Raw genomic sequence first — 17,782 nt, forward strand, 5'->3', positions numbered from 1 at the left:
GACCTAGGTATTGAACAAAGGTCTCCTGCATTGCAGGCAGAAATTTTACCATCTGAGCCACCAGGGAAGACTTCAACTTAAAAAAAGGACAAAAATAGTTATAATAAGCATCAATTAACTAAAAACAAAACAAAACAAAAAATCCTGCTGAAGAGCCATGAATATCAGACAAATTAAACTTTTAGACTTTATACATCATAGAAGGGATAGAAACTATCCATGATAAAAGGAAACTGCCAGTTCATTACTTGATGTGATTAATAATACAGCCTAAGTGTTTAAAGAAAAAAATTACAAAAAGAAATAGACAAATACACAAACATCTCTCTTGGTTTTATAGATGAAACAATAAAATGTTAGCAGGGATACTGAAGATCAGAAGAAAGAAACAAGCATAAATCAAGTGTGTGAGTATGCATTCTAAGTCACTTCAGTAGTATCCATACCTTTATGACCATATGGACTGTAGCCCACCAGGCTCCTCTGTCCATAAGGATTTTCCAGGCAAGAAAACTGGAGTAGGTGGCCATGCCCTCCAATTGATCTATTTGCACACTGCTCTACTCAATTCCTATCACTTCTGAGAACTTACTGGCACCAGAATATTAAGGTATGCCTCAAGAGGAAATGCCAGTATGACAGGTAGGGCTCCAGAACATGGAGTGGGATCCAATATCTGAGTTTTTAAAATATCTGAATAAAAAGTGGCATTATATGTAAACATTAATTATTACATATATTTGGGACAGTGATCTATTAGTTTCTATTTTTGGCTCTATATTGGAAATAATTCAGAACAAAATAAATAAACAAAAATGTGAAAACACAAAACCAGTTTTAAGATGTGATTGTTGTTTTTGTTCAGCTGCTAAGTCATGTCTGATTTTTGTGACCCCAGGAACTGCTGCAATCCAGGCTTCCCTGTCCTTTACTATCTCCCTAAGTTTGCTCACACTCCTGTCCATTGAATCATTGATGTCATCCAACTGTCTCATCCTCTGTCACATCCCCATTTCCTCTTGCCCTCAATCTTTGCAGCATCAGGGTCTTTTCCAATAAGGCGGCTCTTCACATCAGGTGGTCAAAGCATTGGAGCTTCAGCTTGAGCATCTGTCCTTCCAATGAATGTTCAGGACTGATTTCCTTTAGGATTGGCTGGTTTGATCTCCTTGTTGTCCAAGGGATGCTCAACAGTCATCTATAGCACCACAATTTGAAGGATCAATTCTTTGCTGCTCAGCCTTCTTTATGGTCCAAATCTCACATTTGTACATGACTACTGGAAAAATCATAGCTCTGACTAGATGGACCTTTGTTGGCATAGCAATGTCCCTGATTTTTAATACACTGTCTAGGTTTGTCACAGCTTTCTTTCCAAGGAGCAAGTGTCTTTTAATTTCATGGTTTCAGTCAGCATCTGCAGTGATTCGCGGAGGCCAAAAAAAATAAAATCTGTCACTGTTTCCACTTTTTTTCCCCATCTATTTGTCATGAAATGATAGGACCAGTATTCTTACCTGGCGAATCCAATGGATAGAGGAGCCTGGCAGGCTATAGTACATTGGGTCTCAAGAGTCATACATGATTTAGTGACTAAAGAGAGAGAGAGAGAGCAAGAAAGATGCCATGATCTTAGTTTTTTGAATGTTGAGCTTTAAGCCACTGTTTTCACCCTTCTTTTTCACCCTTTGCAATAGTTCTTTAGTTCTTCTTTGCTTTCTGCCATTAGAGTGGTGTCATCAGAATATCTGAGGTTGTTGATATTTCACCCAGGTGCCTTGATTCCAGCTTGTGCTTCATCCAGTCCAGTGTTTCACGTAAGGTTCTCTGAATACAAGTTAAATAAGCAGGATAACAATATACAGCTTTGACATACTCCTTTCCCAATTTTAAACCAGTCCATTTTTCCATGTATGATTCTAACTGTTGCTTCTTGTTGCTTCACACAGGTTTCTCGGGAGGCAGGTAAGGTGGTGTGTATTCCGATCTCTCTAGAATTTTAAGAAAAATTTTAAATATTTTAAGATATGGCTGCTTATTGATTTAAAAAAATAAAAGAAAAAAAAACTTTCAAAGAAAATTTGGTATTTCCTTCAAAGTGCTAGTTTTTGAGGATTTCACTGGACCAGTTCTATGATCTAAAAATACTCCTTAGATTAACAGCATGATATTCTGAAAGATTTTCACTGATATATAATTTGAATGAAGGAAAAACAAACAAATAGATAAACAAAACCACACTGGCTATGGTTGAAAATTTCTGGAAAATCATTTGGAAATTTTAAACCCCCAAAATCTAACAAATTGTAATAACTGTTCAGTTCAGTTCAGTTCAGTCGCTCAGTCGTGTCCGACTCTCTGCGACCCCATGAATCACAGCACGCCAGGCCTCCCTGTCCATCACCAACTCCCGGAATTCACTCAAACTCATGTCCACAGAGTCGGTGATGCCATCCAGCCATCTCATTCTCGGTCGTCCCCTTCTCCTCCAGCCCCCAACCTTTCCTAGCATCAGAGTCTTTTCCAGTGAGTCAACTCGTCGCATGAGGTGGCCGAAGTATTGCAGTTTAACATTTTTAAAAAATCCTGTCTTTTATAATGTGTATCCCTCTGAGTACTGCCAATAGAATTTTCTGTCCTTTATCAGTTTTATAGAGCAATAATAATGTTGTCTGGTCTTGTATTTTAATTTCTGTGCCGTATTCATTTTAAATAAACTAAGGCAACACAAGCTAATAATTTGACAAATTCTTGTAAATATAATAGGCCAATTACAAAAGACAAAAAATGACTATTAAGTTCAATAAATTCTCAGAGAATACAGCTATGTTAAATACCTGTGACCAAAATGTTTATCCTACTTGGTGAACAATTTCCTTTGAATTACTCTCCTTAATGATCTTTTAACATCTTTCTTTCGAAGGCTGTAGATCAAAGGATTTAGCATAGGACTCACAAAGATATAAAAAACAGCTACAATTTTGCCCTGTTTTACAGATGTCTCAGAAGAGGGTCTCAGATGCATGCAGAACAATGTCCCATAAAATATAGTGACAGCCGTCAGGTGAGACCCACAGGTGGAGAAGGCCTTGTGCCTCCCTTCTGCAGAATGGATACGCAGAATGGCTCTAAAGATGAAAATGTAGGAGACGAGAATGATGGTGAGAGAACACGTGAGGTTGGAACCAGCCACCACGAACATGGCAATCTCTTTGACGTAAGTATCTGAGCAGGCTAGGACCAGGAGGGGTGGGTCTGCACAGTAAAAGTGGTTGATTTCATTGGGTCCACAGAAGAAGAGACGGAGCATAAGGATGGTCTGGGCAAGACCATTTGCAAAGCCGTAAATATAAGGAGCAGCAACAAGAGAGAGGCAGACACCTCGGGACATCTTACTGGCATATAATAAGGGTTTGCAGATGCCCAGGTAGCGATCATAAGCCATCACTGCCAAAATATAATAATCTGTGATCACCAGGGCAATGAAAAAATGAAATTGTATGACACAACCAAGGAAGGAAATATTTTTTCTCTTGGATAAGAGATTGACCAGCATCTGAGGAGCAATAGTGGTGGCATAACAGAGATCTACAAAGGAGAGGTGGCTGAGGAAGAAGCACATTGGAGTCTGAAGCTTTGAGTCAGTTCTGATTAACAAAATCATGCCCACGTTACTGACAACTGTGATCAGGTAGATGACTAGGAAGACCACAAAAAGGAAAGGCTGCAAGTCAGCTCGATCTGTCAGGCCCAGGAGGATAAACTCAGTCACCTCTGTGTAGTTTTTCTTTAACATTGTGTTGCTCAGCTTCCAACAATGGCTAAAGTAATGGAAATAAAATTCATTTGTCTTTTATTATTTTTCCATTTCCTACATCATGTCATCTAATACTTATTCCTTTTCTTCCAGACTTGTAAATGCATGTGACATAAAGAAATAGCCTAGTAAACCTGTAATTGATATTTTCAATAATTAACATAGAGCTCCTTTGTATACATTCACACTTTTATATAAAGTAGTCATATTTTCAATGCTTTTCTGCAAGTCTTTTCATATTTGAAAAACTTTTCTCTTTTCTGCAAATACTACTATGAAATGTTTACTTATAGTTTTTTTAAATGTTGCTTTTCTTTGAAATTATTAGTCTTTGCTTTTCAGTATCCCTTTTGATGTAGTATCTTAAGCAAAAGAATCGGGCTACTTACAGGAGACATGAGTTTGACCCCTGGGTCAGGAAGATCCCCTGGAGAAGGAAATGGGTACCCATTCGAATATTCTTGCCTGGGAAATCCCATGGACAAAAGAGCCTTGTGGGCTGCAGTCCATGGAATCACAAAAGAGTCCTACATGAGTCAGTGAGTCAACAATAACACTATCTTAAGCATCAGTCATTGAAGCTCATGTGTTTTCTCAGCTGAATGGACTTAAGAAGTGGTACAGATATGTTTTTGTAGTTCTAGAATCTGTCTACCTAGCCCTCTAGGACCAAGATCATTTTCAAGCTGATCCCTCACTCTGCAATGCATGCTCATTCTCCCCACTTGTGCCTATCTCAGGTGGCCTTCATATCACCAAAGCTTACTTAACTTTTACAATTTTAGCTCAGGACATTCTTGGATTTGTATATCATAATCAATTATTGGGGGTAAAAATTGATTCATGAGACTTAAATCAGTGTTTTTGTACAAAAATAGATGAGCATACAGTACTAAACGATATGTGTATGTGCATAGGTATACACACACACACACACACACACACACACACACACACATATATATAGAGAGAGTATTGAACAGCCTGAAAGATAATGCTTAAGGGAAAATATTCCCAGGTGGATCAGAAGGTAAAGAATTTGCCTGTAGTGCAGGAGACCTGGGTTCTGTCCCTGGATCAGGAATATCCCCTGGAGAAGAAAATGGCAACCCATTCCAGTATTCTTGCCTGGAGAATTATAACTCTTGCAAAAAGTAAAGAAAAACGCTACAGCATGAATTAAATATGTTCTTTAAAACACATAAAATGTCATACTGTTAATAACAATAATAATCAAATTACACATACAGCTGAATCAATAGGTAAGAAATAATAAAATTCACCTCCCAATATCTCTGCAGGATAAAAATTAATGTGACAATGATCCTGCAAAAAAAAAATTCCATTTTTTTTTTCCAGTATCTCAGACGCAGATGTGTCAATGTGATACTGGCTCTTATTAATAACTACAGTACTAAAGGATGGACACTGGTCACATTGTAAGGTGCATGGTAAATGAACCATTCCTGCTTTCTTGCCCACTTGCATTAACTTATTCTGCTTTTAAGAATTTTGGACATACTGAACAGGGTAGTAAAGGGCAAGACAAGTCACTTAAATCAATGAAGTCATAATTATTTAAGTTCATAAAATTATAGCAAGTGTCATAATAAGAAACCATTATTTTGGTTCTGGGATTGTATCTAATGCCTCTATTTATGGTCATTCATCAAAAACCAAAATAATATATCCAATCTTTTTTTGTGTGTGTGAAAATGAGACAGTGCAAGGAATGAACATTCCAGATAATTTAACTGATACTGATACTTTATGGTAATAACCTTTTTTCACAAAAGTAGAACACAACATCCTACATGGTTGAGCTGGGAAACTCAAAGGGAAGTATTTGCAAGTGGACAGAAGTAGCTCTGGGACAAATAAATTTTGTACTATTGATACTCACCCTCACCACTGAGGCTGTCTCATGTGGCCTTTGATATAGTTTTTTTCATTATTATGTTACTCTACTGTACATTTATAAATATTTATATCCCTGGGTTGGGAAGATCCCCTGGAAAAGGGAAAGGCCACCCACTGCAGTATTCTGGCCTGGAGAATTCCATGGACTGATCCATAGGGTTGCAAAGAGTCAGATATGACTGAGTGACTTTCACATACTCTTAAAAGAATAGCAAATTTAAATCAAGACATTTGCTAATTCATCAGAATATGTTTCAGGCATAATTTTATTTTAGTTATTAAAATATTTATTTGTAAATCACAAAATATATTTTAACAATACCTAATCCTACCTGTGAAAGAAGAAAGATTTTTCAGAGGCAGCATGTATGTGAAGAACCTTGGGACTTTATAAGCCAGAGGGATCAACTCCCTAGGGTTCAATTATTTCTAGTAGAAGTCATTCAGACTATTAACAACCACAACAACGCTCTTCTTTTTAAAGAATAAACTGACAAGGTGGCTGGCAAATACCATTCATTTGTTTTTTCAGTTCAGTTCAGTTCAGTTCAGTCGCTCAGTCGTGTCCGACTCTCTGCGACCCTATGAATCACAGCACGCCAGGCCTCCCTGTCCATCACCAACTCCCGGAGTTCACTCAAACTCATGTCCATAGAGTCGGTGATGCCATCCAGCAATCTCATTTAATTGATTAAAAATTAAAAATTTAATTGATTCCTCAAAGGAAAAAAAACCACCTAAAATCTAAGTAGAGACCTGACCCCATGGACTGCAGCACACCAGGCTTCCATGTCCATCACCAACTCCCAGAGCTTGTTTAAACTCATATCCATCAAGTCGGTGATGCCATCCAACCATCTCATCCTCTGTCACCCCCTTCTCCTCCTGCCTTCAATCTTTCCCAGCATCGGGTTTTTCCAATGAGTCAGTTCTTCATATCACATGGTCAAAGTACTGGAGCTTCAGCTTCAGCATCAGTCCTTCAAATGAATATTCAGGACTGATTTCCATTAGGATTGACTGATTGATCTCCTTGGTGTCCAGGGGACTCTCAAGAGTCTTCTTAAACACCTCAGTTCAAAAACATTAATTCTTTGGTGTTCACCTTTCCTTATGATCCAACTCTCACATCCATACATGACTTCTGGAAAAACCAGAGCTTTGACTAGACAGACCTTTGTCTTCAAAGTAATATTTCTGCTTTTTAGTATGCTGTCTAGGTTGGTCATGGGCTTCCTTTGTGGCTCAGCTGGTAAAGCATCTGCCTGCAGTGCGGGAGATCTGGGTTTGATCCCTAGTTGGGAAGATCCCCTGGAGAAGGGAAAAGCTACCCACTCCAGTATTCTGGCCTGGAGAATTCAGTCCTTGGGGTAGCAAAGAATTGGACATGACTGAACGACTTTCACTTTCACTTTTCTTTCAGGTTGGTCAGAGCTTCTCTTCCAAGTAGCAAGTGTCTTTTAATTTCATGGTTGCAGTCTCTATCTGCAGTGAAGAATCAGAACATGACTAAACAACTGAACTGAACTGAGTGGGATCAGATGCTGTGATCTTAGTTTTTCGAATGTTGAATTTTAAGTCAAGTTTTTCACTCTCCTGTTTCACTTTCATCAAGAGTTTCTTTAGTTCCTCTTCACTTTCTGTCATAAGGGTGGTGTCAGCTGCATATCTGAGGTTATTGATATTTCTCCCTGCACTCTTGATTCCAGCTTGTGTTTCATCCAGTCCAGCATTTCACATGATCTACTCTGCATACAATTTAAATAAGCAGGGTGACATTATACAACCTTGATGCACTCCTTTCCCAATTTGGAACCAGTCCATTGTTCCATGTCTGGTCCTAGCTGTTGCTTTTTGACCTGCATACAGGTTTCTCAGGAGGCAGGTAAGGTGATCTGGTATTCCCATTTCCTAAGAATTTCCCACAATTTGTTGTGATCCACACAATCAAAGGATTTAACATCATCAATGATGCAGAAATATATGTTTTTCTGGAATTGCTTTTTCTATGACCCGATAGATGTTGCAATTTGATCTCTGGTTCCTCTGCCTTTTCTAAATCTAGCTTGAACATCTTGAAGTTCTTACTTCACGTACTGTTGTAGCCTAGCTTGGAGAATTGTGAATATTACTTTGCTAGCATGTGAGATGAGTGCAATTGTGCAGCAGTTTGAACATTCTTGGCATTGCCTTTCTTTGGGAATAGAATGAAAACTGACCTTTTCCAGTCTTGTGGGCACTGTTGAATTTTCCAAATTTGCTGGCATATTGAGTGCAGCACTTCAAGAGTATCATCTTTTGGGATTTAAAATAGCTCATTACCTCCACTAGCTTTGTTCATAATGATGATAGTGATACTTTCTGAGGTCTGCTTGACTTCGCATTCCAGGATGTCTGGCTCTAGGTGAGTGATCACACCATTGTGGTTATCTAGGTAGTGAGTTTCTTTTTTGTATAGTTCTTCTGTGTATTTTTTTTTCTTTTCTTTTCTTTTTTTTATTTTTATTTTTTGGTAATTAATTTATTTTTTATTGGAGGCAAATTATTTTACAATATTATATTGGTTGGTTTTGCCATACATTGACATGAATTCGCCCCGGGTTTACATAAGTTCCCCCTCCTGAACCCCCCTCCCACATCCCTCCTCCCTTTATGCTCCCTCTGGGTCATCCCCACATGCCAGCCCCGAGCATCCTATAACATGCATTGACCCTGAACTAGTGATTCGTTTCACATATGACAACATACGTGTTTCATTGCCATTCTCCCAAATCATTCCACCCTCACCCTCTCCCACAGAGTCCCAAAGACTGTTCTATACATCTGTGTCTCTTTTGCTGTCTCGTATATAGGGTTATCATTTGCATCTTTCTAAATTCCATATATATGCATTAGTATACTGTATTGGTGTTTTTCTTTCTGGCTTACTTCACTCTGTATAATAGGCTCCAGTTTCATCCACCTCATTAGAACTGATTCAAATGTATTCTTTTTAATGGCTGAATAATACTCCATTGTGTATATGTACCAAAGCTTTCTTATCCATTCATCTGCAGATGGACATCTAGGTTGCTTCCATGTCCTGGCTATTATAAACAGTGCTGCAATGAACATTGGAGTACATGTGTCTCTTTCAATTCTGGTTTCCTCTGTGTGTATGCCCAGGAGTGCGATTGCTGGATCATATGGCAGTTCTATTTCCAGTTTTTTGAGGAATCTCCACACTGTTCTCCATAGTGGCTGTACTAGTTTGCATTCCCACCAACAGTGTAAGAGGGTTCCTTTCTCTCCACATCCTCTCCAGATTTATTGCATGTAGACTTTTGGATAGCAGCCATTCTGACTGGTGTGAAATGGTATCTCATTGTGGTTTTGATTTGCATCTCTCTAATTATGAGGGATGTTGAGCATTTTTTCATGTGTTTGTTAGCCACCTTTATGTCTTCTTTGGAGAAATGTCTGTTTAATTCTTTGGCCCATTTTTTGATTGGGTCATTTATTTTTCTGGAATTGAGCTGCAGGAGCTGCTTGTATATTTTGGAGATTAATCCTTTATCCGTTGCTTCATTTGCTATTATTTTCTCCCATTCTGAAGGCTGTCTTTTCACCTTACTTATAGTTTCCTTTGCTGTGCAGAAGCTTTTGATTTTAATTAGGTCCCATTTGTTTATTTTTGCTTTTATTTCCAATATTCTGGGAGGTGGGTCATGGAGGATCCTGCTGTGATTTATGTCGAAGACTGTTTTGCCTACGTTCTCCTCTAGGAGTTTTATAGTTTCTGGTCTTACATTTAGCTCTCTAATCCATTTTGAATTTATTTTTGTGTATGGTGTTAGGAAGTGTTCTAGTTTCATTCTTTTACAGGTGGCTGACCAGTTTTCCCAGCACCACTTGTTGAAGAGACTGTCTTTTCTCCATTTTATATTCTTGCCTCCTTTGTCAAAGATGAGGTGTCCATAGGTGCGTGGGTTTATCTCTGGGCTTTCTATTTTGTTCCATTGATCTATATTTCTGTCTTTATGCCAGTACCATACTGTCTTGATGACTGTGGCTTTGTAGTAGAGCCTGAAGTCCGGCAGGTTAATTCCCCCAGTTCCATTCTTCTTCCTCAAGATTGCTTTGGATATTCGAGGCTTTTTGTATTTCCATATCAATTGTGAGATTATTTGTTCTAGTTCTGTGAAAAATATCGTTGGTAGCTTGATAGGGATTGCATTGAATGTATAAATTACTTTGGGTAGTATACTCATTTTTACAATATTTATTCTTCCAATCCATGAACACGGTATATTTCTCCATCTATTAGTGTCCTCTTTGATTGCTTTCAGTAGTGTTTTATAGTTTTCTATGTACAAGTCTTTTGTTTCCTTAGGTAGATATATTCCTAAGTATTTAATTATTTTCTTTGCAACAGTGAATGGAATAGTTTCCTTAATTTCTCTTTCTATTTTCTCATTATTAGTGTATAGGAATGCAAGGGATTTCTGTGTGTTGATTTTATATCCTGCAACTTTACTGTAATCATTGATTAGCTCTAGTAGTTTTCTGGTAGAGTCTCTAGGGTTTTCTGTGTAGAGGATCATGTCATCAGCGAACAGTGAAAGTTTTACTTCTTCTTTTCCAATTTGTATTCGTTTTATGTCTTTTTCTGCTCTGATTGCTGTGGCCAAAACTTCCAGAAGTATGTTGAATAGTAGTGGTGAGAGTGGGTACCCTTGTCTTGTTCCTGACTTTAGGGGAAATGCTTTCAGTTTTTCACCATTGAGGATAATGTTTGCTGTGGGTTTGTCATATATAGCTTTTAATATGTTGAGGTATGTCCCTTCTATTCCCACTTTCTGGAGGGTTTTTATCATAAATGGATGTTGAATTTTTTCGAAGGCTTTCTCTGCATCTATTGAGATAATCATATGATTTTTATTTTTCAGTTTGTTAATGTGGTGTATTACGTTGATTGATTTGCGGATATTGAAGAATCCTTGCATTCCTGGGATAAAGCCCACTTGGTCATGATGTATGATCTTCTTAATGTGTTGTTGGATTCTGATTGCTAGAATTTTGTTAAGGATTTTTGCATCTATGTTCATCAGTGATATTGGCCTGTAGTTTTCTTTTTTTGTGGGGTCTTTGCCAGGTTTTGGGATTAGGGTAATGGTGGCCTCATAGAATGAGTTTGGAAGTTTCCCTTCCTCAGCAATTTTCTGGAAGAGTTTGAGTAGAATAGGTGTTAGCTCTTCTCTAAATTTTTGGTAGAATTCGGCTGTGAAGCCGTCTGGACCTGGGCTTTTGTTTGCTGGAAGATTCTTGATTACAGCCTCTAGTTCCGTGCTTGTGATGGGTCTGTTCAGATTTTCTATTTCTTCCTGGTTCAGTTTTGGAAAGTTGTACTTTTCTAGGAATTTGTCCATTTCTTCCAGGTTATTCATTTTATTGCCATATAATTGCTGATAGTATTCTCTAATAATCCTTTGTATTTCTGTGTTGTCAGTTGTGATCTCTCCATTTTCTTTTCTAATTTTATTGATTTGGTTCTTCTCCCTTTGTTTCTTGATAAGTCTGGCTAGTGGTTTGTCAATTTTATTTACCTTCTCAAAGAACCAGCTTTTGGCTTTGTTGATTTTTGCTATGGTCTCTTTTGTTTCTTTTGCATTTATCTCTGCCCTAATTTTTATGATTTCTTTCCTTCTACTGACTCTGGGGTTCTTCATTTCTTCCTTTTCTAGTTGCTTTAGATGTAGAGTTAGGTTATTTAGTTGACCCTTTTCTTGTTTCTTGAGGTATGCCTGTATTGCTATGAACTTGCCCCTTAGCACTGCTTTTACAGTGTCCCAGAGGTTTTGGGTTGTTGTGTTTTCATTTTCATTCATTTCTATGCATATTTTTATTTCTTTTCGATTTCTTCTATGATTTGTTTGTTATTCAGCAGCGTGTTGTTCAGCCTCCATATGTTGGCATTTTTAATAGTTTTTCTCCCGTAATTGAGATCTAATCTTACTGCATTGTGGTCAGAAAAGATACATGGAATGATTTCAACTTTTTTGAATTTACCAAGGCTAGATTTATGGCCCAGGATGTGATCTATCCTGGAAAAGGTTCCGTGTGCGCTTGAGAAAAAGGTGAAATTCATTTTTTTTGGGTGAAATGTCCTATAGAGATCTATTAGGTCTAACTGGTCTATTGTGTCATTTAAAGTTTGTGTTTCCTTGTTAATTTTCTGTTTAGTTGATCTATCCATAGATGTAAGTGGGGTATTAAAATCTTCCACTATTATTGCATTGTTGTTAATTTCCCCTTTCGTACTTGTTAGTAATTGTCTTACATATGGCGGTGCTCCTATGTTGGGTGAATAAATATTTATAATTGTTATATCTTCATCTTGGATTGATCCTTTGATCATTATGTAGTTTCCTTCTTTGTCTCTTTTCACAGCCTTTGTTTTAAAGTCTATTTTATCTGATATGAGTATTGCTACTCCTGCTTTCTTTTGGTCTCTATTTGCATGGAATATCTTTTTCCAGCCTTTCACTTTCAGTCTGTATGTGTCCCTCATTTTGAGGTGGGTCTCTTGTAGACAACATATATGGGGGTCTTGTTTTTGTATCCATTCAGCTAGCCTTTGTCTTTTGGTTGGGGCATTCAACCCATTTACGTTTAAGGTAATTATTGATAAGTACGATCCCGTAGCCATTTTCTTTATTGCCTTGGGTTCGAGTTTATACACCCTTTCTGTGTTTCCTGTCTAGAAAAGATCCTTTAGCATTTGTTGGAGAGCTGGTTTGGTAATGCTGAATTCTCTCAGCTTTTGCTTGTCTGTAAAGCTTTTGATTTCTCCTTCATATTTGAATGAGATCCTTACTGGGTACAGTAGTCTGGGCTGTAGGTTATTTTCTTTCATCACTTTAAGTATGTCTTGCCATTCCCTCCTGGCCTGAAGAGTTTCTGTTGAAAGATCGGCTGTTATCCTTATGGGAATCCCCTTGTGTGTTATGTGCTGTTTTTCCCTTGCTGCTTTTAATATTTGTTCTTTGTGTTTGATCTTTGTTAATTTGATTAATATGTGTCTTGGAGTATTTCGCCTTGGGTTTATCCTGTTGGGGACCCTCTGGGTTTCTTGGACTTGGGTGACTATTTCCTTCCCCATTTTAGGGAAGTTTTCAACTATTATCTCCTCAAGTATTCTTTCATGGTCTTTCTTTTTGTCTTCTTCTTCTGGGATTCCTATGATTCGAATGTTGGAGCATTTAACATTGTCCCAGACGTCTCTAATATTGTTCTCATTTCTTTTAATTTGTTTTTCTTTTTCTTCTCTCTTTCATTTATTTCTACAATTCTATCTTCTAGCTCGCTTATCCTGTCTTCTGCCTCTGTTATTCTACTGTTTGTTCCCTCCAGAGTGTTTCTGATCTCATCTATTGCATTATTCATTGTATATTGACTCTTTTTTATTTCCTCTAAGTCCTTCTTAAACCTTTCTTCCATCTTCTGAATCCTTTTCTCCAGGTTATTTATCTGTAACTCCATTTTGCTTTCAAGATTTTGAATCATTTTCACCACCAAAATTCGAAATTCTTTATCAGGTAGATTCCCTATATCTTCCTCCTTTGTTTGTGTTGGTGGGCATTTATCTTGTTCCTTTTCTTGCTGGGTATTTCTCTGCCTCTTCATCTTGTTTATAATGCTTTGCTCTGGGTGGCCTTTCCCTCTTCTGGCCGTTTGTGGAGATCTCTTTATTATGTAGTTTCCTCTCTTTGTGTGGTTGGACAGGTGACTTGTCAAGGTTTCCTGGTTATGGAAGCTTGTGTCGGTGTTCTGGTGTGTGGAGCTGGATTTGTTCTCTCTGGAGTGCAGTGAAGTGTCCAGTAATGAGTTATGAGATGTCAGTGGGTTTGGAGTGACTTTGGGCAGCCTGTATATTGAAGCTCAGGGCTAGTTTCCTGTGTTACTGGAGAATTTGCGTGGTATGTCTTGCTCTGGAACTTGTTGACCCTTGGGTGGTGCTTGGTTTTAGTGTAGGTATGGAGACGTTTGATGAGCTCCTATCGATTAATGTTCCCTGGAGTCAGGAGTTCTCTGGTGTTCTCAGGATTCGGGCTTAAGCCTCTTGCCTCTGGTTTTTGGTCTTATTCTTGGAGTAGCCTCTAGACGTCTCTATCTGTCATTTCCAAGGTGGTTCCCTCTGTTTTAGCTTCTGTTTGCTGGTCTCTTCAGTGTCTAATTTCCGCCCTGATACTAGGGGGTGGGTGGACACTTTTTAAGGCTCAGTTGTTCAGTCCTGTTCTGGGAAGGGAGGAACGCTGCAGTCGAATATCTCTGGCGTCTGTGGGGAGTGCTCACAGCGTCTCGGCCACACTGGGTTTGCCCCCGCTCACAGCACGTATGCTGTCCCAGTCTACACTGCACAGGCTCTAGGTTGCTCTGCCGGGAACTGTCCGAGGCCGGCGCCGGGTTGTATGCACTTCCCAGGTCTGAGCGGGTCAAGTTCAGGTTCTCAGGTACTCCACAAAGGCACAGACTTGGTTGGGCCTGCGTTTTGTGCCTTCCCCGGTCCGAGCAGCTCAGGGGACCAGGTGTTTGGCGAGCGCGGTCTCTGCGACTTATCGCCTCCCCAGTCCCCGCCACTCAGTTTTCTGGGTGTACAACTGGTGCACCTTCTCAGGCGAATATCGCCTGGCCTGAGCCCAAGAAGTCCTGATTAGCAACAAGCCTGTCTGCAGTTTGTATCAGATGCCTTTCTGGGGCCGCAGTTGCCCGCTCCGGCTCTGGCTGTGCTCCCTGCCTGTCTTGGCGGGGGATGGGCCGACTGCAGCCGGCTCGCTCTGCTCAGTCCTTTATTCTGTGAGCGGGGCTGGCCGAGTCGTAGGTTAGAGCTTTCCGCCTTTTCGTGGGGAAGCTATCCCACAGTCTGCTTTGCTCTCCCCAGTTCTCTCAAATTGTTCTCGTGGCATTCAAGCCCAGTCCTCTCTTTAAGCAGTTCACCCGGCTCCTGGCTCCTCCCTGCCCAGCCCCCGCTTGCTAATGGCGTATGCAGGCATCTGAGCTGCTTCTCCTCTGGGAGTTACCGTTTGGTGGGTAATCTGTGGGTTTTAAAAAAATCTCCTTTCGAAGACAATGGGCTGCTTTTCTGGGTGCCTGACGTCCTCTACCAGCATTCAGAAGTTGTTTTGTGGACTTTACTCCGCGTTCAAATGTTCTTTTGATGAATTTGTGGGGGAGGGAGTGGTCTCGCCGTCCTATTCCTCCGCCATCTTGTTCCTAGTCCTTCTGTGTATTTTTGACACCTCTTCTTAATATCTTCTGCTTTTGTTAGGTGCAAAAAAATTTTTGTCCTTTATTGTGGCATGAAATGTTCCCTTGGTATCTCTAATTTTCTTGAAGAGATTTCTAGTCTTTCCCATTCTATTGTTTTCCTCTATTTCTTTTCACTGATCACTTAGGGATGCTTTCTTATCTCTCCATGCTAGTCTTCAGAACTCTGTATTCAGATGGATATATCTTTCCTTTTCTCTTTTGCCTTTCACTTTTCTTCTTTCCTCAGCTATTTATAAGGCCTCTTCAGACAACCATTTTGCCATTTTGCATTTCTTCTTATGGATGGTTTTGATCACCACCTCCAGTACAATGTTATGAACCCTGGACCATAGTTCTCCAGGCCCTTTATCAGATCTAATCTCTTGAATCTGTTCACCTCCATACTGCATGCAATATTACCACTCTGCCCTATCCTTGGCTTATATATTGCTTCCATTACCTACTAATATTTCTGTTGCCACCACTAGCCTACAAACACTTTTAAAAACGATGTGATACCCACAGCTAGTAAGGTCCCTGAAGATAATAATTGAAGAGCAAATATATGCTGAATAATTTAAGGAGAATGCAGTGTGCGTTTAATTCAGTGACTGTACAATAAATTGTGGCTATTTTCTCTCAGGTAATTTTGAATTCATTGAAGGCATCTTTATCCCTCAAAACTGAGACTCTGTAGGGAGATGATATGAGATAAGTGACTCTCTTGTTTAAATATTATAGGAAAGAAAACAGAATTGGAGTAATTACTTATATAGATCATAGACACTGAATATTTAGTATATGCCAGTATTAGGCTTATCACTTTACACATATTAAGCCTCACAAATCCATGGGCCATTAGTACTATTGTAATCTTTTTTAGATTAGAAACTGAGGTTGCTGCTGCTGCTGTTGCTAAGTCGCTTCAGTAGTGTCCGACTTTGTACGACCCCATAGATGGCAGCCCACCAGGCTCCACCGCCCCTGGGATTCTCCAGGCAAGAACACTGAAGTGGGTTGCATTTCCTTCTCCAATGCATGCAAGTGAAAAGTGAAAGTGAAGTCGCTCAATTGTGTCCGACTCTTAGCGACCCCATGGACTGCAGCCTACCAGGCTCCTCAACCCATGGGATTTTCCAGGCAATAGTACTGGAGTGGGGTGCCATTGCCTTCTCCAGAAACTGAGGTTGCTGCTGCTGCTGCTGCTGCTGCTGCTGCTGCTGCTAAGTCACTTCAGTCGTGTCCGACTCTGTGTGACCCCATAGACGGAAGCCCACCAGGCTCCCCCATCCCTGGGATTCTCCAGGCAAGAACACTGGAGTGGGTTGCCATTTCCTTCTCCAATGTGTGAAAGTGGAAAGTGAAAAGTGAAAGTGAAGTCGCTCAGTCGTGTCCGACCCTTAGCGACCCCACGGACTGCAGCCTACCAGGCTCCTCCATCCATGGGATTTTCTAGGCAATAGTACTGGAGTGGCTTGCCATTGCCTTCTCCGGAAACTGAGGTTAGTAGAGTTTAATTAACTTTCTCTGGGAGAGATAACTAACGAATTGTGAGACTGGGATTCAAACAGGCTAATAGTTTTTTTTATATCAAATGGTTTAGGAAAGAAATGTGAAAATTTTACATAATATTACACATCCTATGGGTATTGTGGCATTCATTTATCCATCAATTCATTCATTCCTCCATCAACATAACTAACAAATATCCAGGGAGAGCATTCTATTTGTTGCCATATGCTTAATGAAGTGTCTAAAAGAAAGTCAAAAGATATTTTCTGTCCTTAAAGCATGTCTTCTTTATGATGGGAGGGATGAAACATTACAGTTGTACTATACATAGTTTTAAATTATTAAGAATTAGAGGACTTACTTAGTGACTCATTTGGTAAAGAATCTGCCTGCAATGCAGGATACCTGGGTTCAATCCATGGGTCATAAAGATCCCCTGGAGAAGGAAATGGCAACCCACTCCAGTACTCTTGCCTGGAGAATTCCATGAACAGAGGAGCCCAGTAGGATCCAATCCATGGGATCACAAAGAGTAGGACAAGACTGTGTAACTAACTTTCAGTGAAAATCATGTTGGGAATTTGAAGAGAGTAAGCTTGAATTACTCAATTATAATGCAAAAGGCATAGAGACAGTTTATTAAATTAAGTGATATTTACTGAACCACCTGTATTCCAGGTTTTGGGATATATACTGACTTTAGTGAGCAAAGCCAAACATAGACCTAGTCAGCTTGAAGGTGATGATCCTGGGGATAAAATATACTAAATCAATCACAAAAATATTGTTAAAATTGCAATTGTGAAAAGTTCTATCATCTAAAGTTATATGATATTTTGAGAGCAGATACTAAGAGGATATGACTGGGAAAGACCAGCCAAGGAGACAATGAAAATGTAAGAAGATAAATATAACTAAATCCCAACAAAGACAAATGCTGAAACTGCAAATAAGCAAATTATAAAAATACAATATTTTACCTACAGAGAAATACAAATTATCTGATAGTGCAACCATCTGTATTACTAAAACTAATGGAAGACAGATAATGGAATATTTTTCAGTACTAAAATAAAGTATTTGTGTATCTACATTTATATCCAAATAAATTCTTTGAGAATTAAAATTAAAACACAAAATTATCAGAAAAATAAAAAAAGGAGAATTAGTCTCACACAAATTCTCACTGAAATAACTGAATATAAGGGTATATAAAGCTATGGTTTTTCCCGTGGTCATGTATGG

At 39.2% G+C, this 17,782-nt stretch overlaps 1 protein-coding gene across 1 annotated transcript; it reads right to left on the reverse strand.

The window, feature by feature from the left end:
* Window positions 1-2,857: 2,857 nt before the first annotated feature.
* On the reverse strand, window positions 2,858-3,796 carry LOC148775305 (olfactory receptor 5M5-like). The gene has a single exon (XM_088844628.1). The coding sequence runs from the start codon at window positions 3,794-3,796 to the stop codon at window positions 2,858-2,860; it is 939 nt and encodes a 312-aa protein (XP_088700754.1).
* Between the last annotated feature and the right edge of the window lie 13,986 nt (window positions 3,797-17,782).

The sequence above is a fragment of the Moschus berezovskii genome, chromosome 16 (assembly GCF_049115385.1).
Source record: "Moschus berezovskii isolate FMDL1 chromosome 16, NW_MosBer_1.0, whole genome shotgun sequence".
Classification (NCBI taxonomy): Eukaryota; Metazoa; Chordata; class Mammalia; order Artiodactyla; family Moschidae; genus Moschus; species Moschus berezovskii.

Excerpts from the sequence above, each read along its gene's own strand:
- LOC148775305 (XM_088844628.1), bottom strand. The coding sequence starts at position 3,796 with ATGTTAAAGAAAAACTACACAGAGGTGACTGAGTTTATCCTCCTGGGC.